This window comes from Cucurbita pepo, chromosome 2 (assembly GCF_057944985.1).
Source record: "Cucurbita pepo subsp. pepo isolate OVF chromosome 2, ASM5794498v1, whole genome shotgun sequence".
NCBI lineage: Eukaryota > Viridiplantae > Streptophyta > Magnoliopsida > Cucurbitales > Cucurbitaceae > Cucurbita > Cucurbita pepo.
In genome coordinates, this window is record NC_141799.1 from 540,877 (window position 1) to 550,632 (window position 9,756).

Sequence of the window (9,756 nt, forward strand, 5' to 3'; positions counted from 1 at the left end):
CCACTAAAGCAAACAATATTAGTTAGAGAAAGGCTTGGACTGTTACACTGGATTTTTAAGGGGGTGGATTATGAGATCTCACATGGGTTTGAGAGGGGAATTAAACTATTTCTTATAATGTGAGGATGACGATGATATATAACGAGCAAAAGCGGACAATATCTGGAGTGTTGTAAAACAAATGAATAGTGGGTGCGTGACGGAAACATGATTTTAGGAATCGAAAGAATTCAATTTTTGTGAAACTTGGAAGTAGGCATAGGGTTCACCACATAAACAACAAAACCCTAAAAAGATGAAAAGAGGGAAAAGAGGGGAAAGAGGAATGCAATAGCTTTCAGCATTCACCAACTTGCACTCCCTCCCATCAAAGTTTGATGTCTTTGGTGCAGCTTAGCAACAAATGGGTCCTAAGGTTAAAGGTTGATGGACAATAAAAGAGTACTAGAGGGTGTGTTATTCATCCATTTTGGGGGAGAGAAAATGAAAGGAGCAAAGTTTTGATAGTGCATATGGATGAAGAGCATTATTGCATTAAAATTTTAGCTGTAAGAGGTAAAAGGAAAACCCATATCTTTCTTGATTTAGACACAATTCTGAAGTGGTATAAAAAAACAAATAATAAAGGGTTTTCTATACATTTCTTCATACAATTTAATATGGGTTTCCAAAACACACAAACCTTGCCTCAATTATTGCAATGGGATGCTGAAAGTTTAGGTGGTGGTTGCATCTTTTCTTCGAATTTGATTGTTGAATCACTGCAACAAGTCTTAAAAAAGAGGGGTTTTCCCCACTATCTATATCACCAAATGTGGGTAACAAGTATGCATTTGTTGTGTAGAAAAGCTAAAAAGATAGTGGTAGAGGACAACGCAAAGGGGTCAGAGGCTTTAAAACTTGTTTCTCTTATGGGACACTGACCCAACCTTAATCACTCTCCACTCTCCACTGCCCACTGCCATAAACAACTGGACAAATCTCCATACATACCTCATCTCCTCCCTCCGCTTGTAACAACATTATCTGAACTTCAGCTTGAGCTCTTACCCTGTCAGCTCAATCAAGCTGTTATAAATAATATCAGAGTCAGACACAAAGTATGACAACATTATCTGAACTCGAACTCTTAAATTATCAGCTTGATTGAACGATTATAAATGATATCAGAGTCAGACACAGAATGTACACTAAAAGCAAGGGTGGGAGCTGCCGGTGGAATTGTAATTTTTAGAGACCCGGAAAGGGATTGAGAAGGACGCAGCTGAAAAAAAAGTATATTCTTCTTTTACTGCTTAAAATTAACCGCGTTGAAGTAAAAAAAATAATTTAACAACTCAGGAGATTTGGGTGGCCCGCCGATATTCCTCGACGATTTGGCTTTGTTCGCTTCTGCTTTGTTGTTTTTCACTCAACTCGTCGACTTCCATCCGATGGCTCTGTTATTCTTAGTACTCCACTCTCCTCCCTCTTGCACCATACACGTGTCATTCAACTATTTGACATTATTTTTTAAAAAATTTAGAATCCGAAAATGAATGGGTAACATGATAATCCATCTAAATATAGATTAATATAATTAAATATTACATTTTTTAAAAAAAGAAACTAGTGGAATTCACCCCATGCAGGCAGCGCCTATTTTGCAAGCCCAAGCCCAGCTATGGCAAAAAGAAAGCTGGGCGTCCATGTGGGTCAAAACGTACAGTACCTTAAAAAGGAAGCAAAATATCCACCAAGGTACACTTCCAAGAATGTGCTCTCACCTCATGCTTTTGCAAAAGTCGGTCACTCTGCCGTCCAACCAACAATCTCACCATCCCATCTCTTTTCCACGCCAAACTTTCAAGCTGACACATGACTAGTTTTGATACCATTTATAACAGTTTCAATTCAAGATAAATTTCTACACTCTTCTAAAAAATGTTTTGTTATTCTCTCTAATCGACGTGTATTTTAAATTATATGCTTTCAAGATTTGTTCCTCGGAATCCAAATTTTGCTTTGCAACTTAGCCTCACAATCACATTTCTTTGTTTTATTTTTGGTTCAAAAGAAGTTTGACATTCCCGTTTTCAATAAATAATTTAAAATTTATTTATTATTAATAAAAAAAATTAAAAGAAGACCCTACATGATATCCTTTTCTCATTGGGTTGAGGATGCTAAAAAGTTCAAAATAGTCAAATATATATATTTTTCTTCTAGTGGGGCGGCAATATTATTACTTAAAATATAAACGACACCGTTTTTGCAAACTTTCCATGGTTTAGTTTGTGGGCTTGTACTTTTACCAACGGTTCAGTTCACAGGCTCACAGTTCAAAATGGGCCAGGAAGATAGGGCTTAAAATTATCGGCCCAATTTTGTGTTTCCACTCACGTGATTGTCTCGTGATGTATACCGACGTGGCAAACAGCTAGCAGGTCCGAGTTAACTTTCTTACCGAGGGAGTTCTTTGGGGAGTCTCCCATCCGATTGAGTTCCTTCGCGCGCTGTTGTGTCTGCTAATCGGAGACGATACTGATTTCTTATAAGCTCGATACGGTTGCTCAGGTTTGGCAATGATTTCGCAGTTCTTCGTGCTCTCGCAGAGAGGCGACAACATTGTATTCCGAGATTGTAATTTTCTTTCCAGATCTGATGTGTTTTTGTTGTCTTCCCTTTCCGTTCTTTGAATTGCATCGATTCTCGTACTGTTTTCTTTCACGTAATCTATTCTGAATCAGAATGGCGTGACGGCTTAGGAAACATAAAACTTGTAATTTGTTGTATTGAACTGTCGTAGCAATCGGAAATTAGTGCTACTTCAGCTTATGAGCATGAAATTAGTCTCCAATTTGATACGACGCATAAAATTCTTCAATATGTCGTGATTATTGTTAAATGTTTGCAGATCGTGGCGAAGTACCGAAAGGAAGTGCTGAGATCTTTTTCCGAAAAGTAAAATTCTGGAAGGAAGACGGAGAAGGAGATGCGCCACCTGTCTTTGTAGGTATTTTCGTGTGTTGACTGCGTGGTAGTCTACTGGCATATTGTCTTCTGCATGCTCACTGGATTGTTAGAATTTCGACTGCAGATCCAAATTAAAAGCGATTTTTAGACTTATTTTTATGAGTTCTTCAATAGGCAGTCGTGTTCCCTACTTTCTGCATCGTAGTTAGTATGCAATCTACGATATCTTCGTGCATTTGTTCCCTGCATTCCACCAGGTTTTGTTATAGGCTATTTGCCGTGTCTCTCAGATGAGGCATTGATTACGATTTATGCTAAAATGATTCTTTGATACCATTTTAGGTTTTTTTTTTTAATATGCAGTAATGACCTTTACCTACTGTTTATGGCGATACAAAAGTATGATATCTTTTTTAATCTTTCCTGCATTCCACCAGCTTGTGCAGGACACAGGCTTTGTGTGTCGGAATAGGAGAATGAGTGCAATGTATGCTGAAATAATTGTTATAACAAACGTAATAGTTTTATGCATCAAAATATTGGATTATGTGTTTGTCGGTGTCATTTATTGACTTCTCTTCTCAACGAGAGATTTGGATTATATGGTTTCTTTCTCATATATTTTAATTTTTACATTTCTTTTGGTGTCATTTTCCCTTGGCTGCAGAATTTGGATGGCGTAAACTACTTTCACGTGAAGGTTGTAGGACTCTTATTTGTTGCGACAACAAGGATTAATGCATCACCTTCTCTTGTTCTTGAACTTCTTCAAAGAATTGCACGTGTTATCAAAGATTACCTTGGGGTTCTCAATGAAGATTCCCTCAGGAAAAACTTTGTTCTTGTGTATGAGTTGCTGGATGAAGTTATTGTAAGTTTGTTATTCTTTCCCTATCCCTTCTCAGGATTTAATGAATCAACTGCTCGATTTTCTCTACCTTATTGCACCGCAAATCATATATTTTAAGACCAGTGGTTAAGTTTTTCTTTTAAAAGCCTCATGATCTGTTATATGGTTTTCAATTGGAATTAGGATTTTGGTTATGTACAAACAACATCAACTGAGGTTTTGAAGTCATATGTATTTAATGAGCCAATTGTGGTTGATGCTGCACGTTTGCCTCCCCTTGGTCCGGCTTCCATTTTTGTGGTATTTCCTTTACTATGCAACAATCCTTTTCAAATTTTATGCTTTAAATGTTTCTTGAGTGGACTTTCTTTACTTGTCTCTTGAAGCAAGGGAACAAACGGATGCCAGGTACGGCTGTCACCAAGTCTGTGGTTGGAAATGAGCCTGGAGGTAGAAATAGAGAGGAGATTTTTGTTGACATAATCGAGAAGATTAGTGTTACATTCAGCTCAAGTGTGAGTATTTTTTTGTTATTTCTGTACAGCTCCAGTCATTCTTCTTTGTTATCTTCAATTCGGTTAAACTTATCAGAGAATTCACATGAAATTTTTTAATGTGCATAACGCGGAGCTGTTGACTGGTATTTTAAATTTTTTATGCATCAGCTTTTGATGCCTGCTTAGTTTTGACTTCTGGAATTGGAATGAGCAAGGAGCCTTTTTTCATGTGGTTTTCTCTATCTCATGTACAAAGTAAATATTAGAAAGACAATCCTTCATTTTTCTCGACCATTCATTGCCTTCTCCAAATTTTTAGGTGAATAAAAGATACACCCTTCATAATAACTGAGTACGTCTTTGGTGGCCCCTGCTTGGTCTTAAATGATTTGGTTTGCATTTCTATTACTTCTTAAAACTTAGGTGTGGGAGTCAATAGAAAAGCATTGGGAGAATTCAAGAATTCCATGATTTCATTGTAAACTTTCTGAACTAGTAGAAATGTTTTGTGAGCCTTATTGTTTTACTCATTCATTGACGACATGAGAACTACATGTTTGGAGAAAATGAGAGAGAAGACAACTTCTGAGAATTGATATTCCTTGACTTGAATTTGGTGACTACAATCTTCTCTGATGCATCTTGTTAGATGGTATCATGCTTTTAGCCTATAATTCTAAAATTGGCAAGCATCTCATCATATTAGGATAAGGGAAATTATCTAACAACTATAACTCATGCTAAATGTATATATATTTTTTGGGTCGATGTTTTCATAATGAATCATTTTATGTTGACTACAGGGTTATATACTTACTTCAGAGATTGATGGTACCATTCAAATGAAGAGCTATCTTACCGGTAACCCAGAAATTCGACTTGCTCTTAATGAGGACTTGAGCATTGGAAGAGGTGGAAGGTCAATCTACGGTAAGGTTCTGCATATTTATTGGTTCTGTATTCTGTTAGGGCATATTTATTGGTTCTGCATATTTATTGATTATTGGTTCTGTAAGGTTCTACAGGAGCTAGAAAAAACTAAGGGTTGAATTTTTTTTAAATTTTATTTTCTGATTGTGAAAGTTCTATACCCTTTGTTTGTTAATAATAAAGGTGAATTCTATCATCTTCTATGGGTTTTCTTTATTGTTTGTTCTTCTATATGCGTATATGGTTTTATGTGTGTGTTTTTAATATGGTTTGCTCTCCCGTCATTGTGTTCTATCTACACAAAGATATATAATGGATGATTATAGGAGTTGTATAAATTACCGTCTCCATATTTCAATTTAAGACTTCTTTTAGTTATTGATATTTTAAGTGACTGATGTCTATTTGCTCCAAAACTTTATAATTTTCTTCTATAGAAATAGCAAATTAAGTTGATAAAGGCTTTTTATCTTTGTGTTCAATTAAAGGAGACATGGTTGGTATCTCCCCTGACGGGGTTGGGAACTGTCCTTCCCTTCTAACACACAGATAAAGTTCATATCTATTTTGTATATTTATTTTGTTTGATTGTTTTCTATTTTCTCAACCTATTACATTTTCCTTGGACTCATCCAGCTTCAACCTCTGGTGACAGATTATAGCAGTTCATCTGGTGGAGGGACAGTCATCCTTGATGATTGTAATTTTCATGAATCTGTGCATCTTGATAATTTTGATTCTGACAGAACTTTGGTCTTGGTTAGTAAAAAAGGACGCAAGTTATTTGCTTGAGTTTGCTTGTGAATTGAGACTCATTCTTGATTCTATTTTAAAAGGTACCACCAGAAGGTGAATTTCCTGTCATGAATTATCGAATGACTCAGGAATTCAAGCCTCCCTTTCGTATTAATGCCTTAATTGAAGAAGCAGGCCCCCTTAAGGTTAAAATAACTTCCCTCCTGTATGTTAACATTCTTTATGATTTTTGTTATTGAAAAGGACTGTTTAATTTTCAGGCTGAAGTAATTCTTAAAGTTCGTGCTGAATTTGCCTCAAGCATCACAGCAAACACGGTTATGGTTCAGATGCCACTGCCAACTTTCACGACAAGGTGTGTGTAGTGTAGCATAGAAAAAGGTCATTCGTAAATGGTTGTCATTTTTGGTTGGGTTGGGTTTGGTTTGGTCGTATAATCTCCATTGCTTTAATCATTCCTCCATTTATGACATTTTCAGAGTCAGCTTTGAGTTGGAACCTGGAGCAGTAGGAAATACAACTGATTTTAAAGAAGCGACCAAGAGGCTTGAATGGGGTTTGAAGAAGGCAAGACACTTCCTATAAACTTCCTCTTAAATGAGCTCTGTTTATCAATAATTTTCAAGAGCATGAGTGGCAAGTTATTCTGTGCATATGATTTGTCTCTTTACTTCCTTTACTTAATTAGGGAATTATCAGTTTATACACTAGTCAACTAATACTTTGTAAGTTAGCTCCTTTCCTAGAATTACTTATTTTTATGGCTTGTCTTATGCATGTGCCGATTGTAGAGCCTTTACATAACCCTTTTGGAATACTAGGGTATTTCCCTTTTCCTTTTCATTAATTCAAAAAAATTATTTGTTCCTTTTAAAAAAATGTTTTAACTGAAGGTGTTAGGTATCAAGTCTGCATTATTTGGTTATCGACAAGCCAAAGAGAGCTATGAGTTCAATTACGCTCACTAGGCCAATTTGGAAGGATCTCCTTCTCTCCCTTTTCAAAACCCTCACAATTTCTCCTTGCCTCACTCGTGCATCACTTCCCCCATACCAAGTACCCTGGAGAATCCAACATAACTAACTTCCCTTTCTTTTACCCTTTTCACTATTATTCTCATTTTCTCTCTAACTATTGGAAGCATAACAGAATGCCAGTCTCGTGTTGTCTTGTCATTAGATGTCTGCATTAATCTTATTGTTACTAATAGGCGTTACATGGCAGATTGTTGGTGGATCTGAACATACTTTGCGTGCAAGGCTCACATTTTCACAAGAATCACATGGTAAATTTTGTACATTGACGAACAAGATATTTTTCTTAGGAAATAAATATATGAATTAAAAATATATTTTCTATGGCAGGAAACATCGTGAAAGAATCTGGACCTGTTAGTATGACCTTCACAATTCCAATGTACAACGCTTCAAAACTCCAGGCATGTTATCTGAACAGAATCGAGTAATCTCCTTTGATAATCGATTATAAGATGCTAACATCTTCCCTTCTACTTGCAGGTTAAGTACTTGCAGATTGCAAAGAAGTCTAACACCTATAATCCGTATAGGTGGGTGAGATATGTGACACAAGCAAATTCATACGTCGCTCGATTGTGAATGTAAACTTCCTCGATCTTGATTCTCTTATTTACTATTTTGACCTGCACTGTCAGTAAATACTTGTCGTGGATTTGGTTATCTGAGGCTGTGTTAGTGCATATGCGAACCCTTTTCTTTTCTTTTTTTAATCCTTTTGTAGAGTATGAGTATGAATACCCACACCCATCAAATGCATCTCAGGATAACTGTGGTTACAATGTTCATAGTGGAATGCTTAAAGTTATCAATATTGCACTGTAAAATAATACATTAAGCCTGAGTGGCTCCATATTCTTAGTAGGACATGTCGGTGCTCTGGAATTTACTTTGATATATTTGATTTGAACTTTTGAACTTGCTGATGATCAAGTATTAGAATATTAAGTTTTGAGTTTCCAGTTCTATAGTTCTCGACTTCAAAGTCTATTTGTTTGATTTATGCAAATATTTGAGTTCATACGTGTGAGTTTGTTGAGAATATGTTAAATATATTGAATGGAGTTTTAATTATTGGTTCAACTTTTATAGTAAGTAGCAATTGAAGAAGATATTAGAATAGTGAAAGAAATAGTGGCAAATTAAGAGCTTGTTTGGATTGTCTTTTAGTTTAAGCGTTTTTCAAAAAGATATTTTTTTAAGCATTTCTTTTATAAAATTTAAGCGCTTGTATGTTTAGAAACATTCAACATTTTTTCATAAACACGAGTCTTCAATTTGCTCCATAACTAAAGTGTTTTTGCTTATGTTAGAATTAGTTCATATTTGTACGAAGGGAATTAAATGTCTATACCATTTGGTTAGCGTATGAATGGAAGAACGTATCTCGGGGTTAGTACCATATAAGAATATTGAATGATGGTGCATTTTGAATAGAGCCCAAGATTTTATCTTTTATTTCCTTTGATAAGGCAATTCACTTTGAATAGATGTCGATTAGAAATGATATAAAGGATATGCAAATGGTGAAGTGTAGCGGAATACTGTATGCTTTGTCTTAAATTTTGTGTTGTAAATTTGGACAGGAACACACCTGATATTCACATTACAACAAGGTAAAACTTGTTTGAAAGAACAAGAACGTGGTCTACAAGAAAAATCTGCAGACATCTGTTGCTTGCCACAATAGATTATGATACTTAGCGACAGTTAAGAAATTTGAAAATTTGCAAGTTTTAGATTTAGTTGTACTTGCGAAGAGTGTTTGTATAACCTTTTAATTAGGGTTTTCTCGATTACTTTTTTGGATTAGGATAAAAGATGATCAAAATTAAATTAGAACAGGATAACAAGGATCAAGACTCGTTAGGTTTGACCCAAGTTTCCTTCTCTCCTTTGTTCAGTGGTTTAGTTTCCTTCATGCTTCAATCAGTTTTACTTGGCGATGGATATTTTTATCCTTATTTGATCCTCCCTGACTTTTTGTGTTGGATATTTTATCCTTATTTGATCCGGTCTTTTATATTTGTCCTTATAGTCTAATTTCACCTCTAACATTTTTTATATTGTTCTTATAGTCTAATTTCACCTCTAATATTTCTCCCTTTTTCGACTTAGGATGCATGGTTTGATCTTAATATTATAAACTAATTGCATGGGATTCAATTTAAGAGTAATCTTATCAATTTTAGTTATAGAGACATTTTTATTTGGCTTTATGATATTCTTGTCTAGAAAGATAAAAGATCAAACTTTTTTAGAGTTAAATTTGATATTCTAAGGTAATCCTTGAATGATTTCTAGGATTGTCATCATAATAGGATGATTATGGTCTGATTTTAGAATCTCTTATAAATTTGCAAACTTATCACTTTCCTAAAGAAAATTTCAAAGCTCCACCGCGGTCTTTTGATATCAAACCCCATAGGGGCAATCCTAGTCTTCCTACGGTGTGCAATTTTGCTTTAGATTTGTGAATTTATAGAAAAGGACATTTTGCCCAATTTATCTTTTCCTTAGGCCCTAATAGATCCCTAGATTGGGTCTTAACCTAGTTTCTCTTCATTTTCAGCTAGGAATGTGCTTATTATGAAAATTTTCTTAAGAGTATACTGTATCGTTCTTGGATTTGGACTTTGAAATGGCAAATCAATCATTACATCAAGAGAACTTTTCCGATTAAGAAACAGCGCTTTGTTAGTGTTAGGCCCTAGACGTGACCTAGAATCGGCCT

The 9,756-nt window shown here is 35.3% G+C and overlaps 1 protein-coding gene and 1 non-coding gene across 3 annotated transcripts; both read left to right on the top strand.

Annotated features, from left to right (window-relative positions):
* The first annotated feature begins 2,439 nt into the window (after positions 1-2,439).
* Positions 2,440-9,057, top strand: LOC111787813 (AP-4 complex subunit mu). 2 transcript variants are annotated; one of them, XM_087121714.1, is made up of 14 exons: positions 2,440-2,622; positions 2,897-2,991; positions 3,623-3,826; positions 3,989-4,105; positions 4,192-4,320; positions 5,106-5,232; positions 5,888-5,991; positions 6,069-6,173; positions 6,249-6,343; positions 6,468-6,555; positions 7,213-7,273; positions 7,353-7,426; positions 7,506-7,606; positions 8,609-9,057. In XM_087121714.1, the coding sequence occupies exons 1-13, from the start codon at positions 2,565-2,567 to the stop codon at positions 7,602-7,604; spliced, it is 1,356 nt and encodes a 451-aa protein (XP_086977840.1). In that variant the 5' UTR covers positions 2,440-2,564; the 3' UTR covers positions 7,605-7,606; positions 8,609-9,057. The 2 variants fall into 2 exon arrangements, with proteins under 2 accessions (XP_086977840.1, XP_023523639.1); XM_023667871.2 differs by lacking the exon at positions 8,609-9,057 and having other exon boundaries at positions 2,441-2,622; positions 7,506-7,942.
* LOC111789459 (U6atac minor spliceosomal RNA) lies at positions 5,707-5,828 on the top strand. The gene has a single exon (XR_002814357.1). It is a non-coding gene; the product is annotated as a U6atac minor spliceosomal RNA (small nuclear RNA).
* Positions 9,058-9,756: the final 699 nt, after the last annotated feature.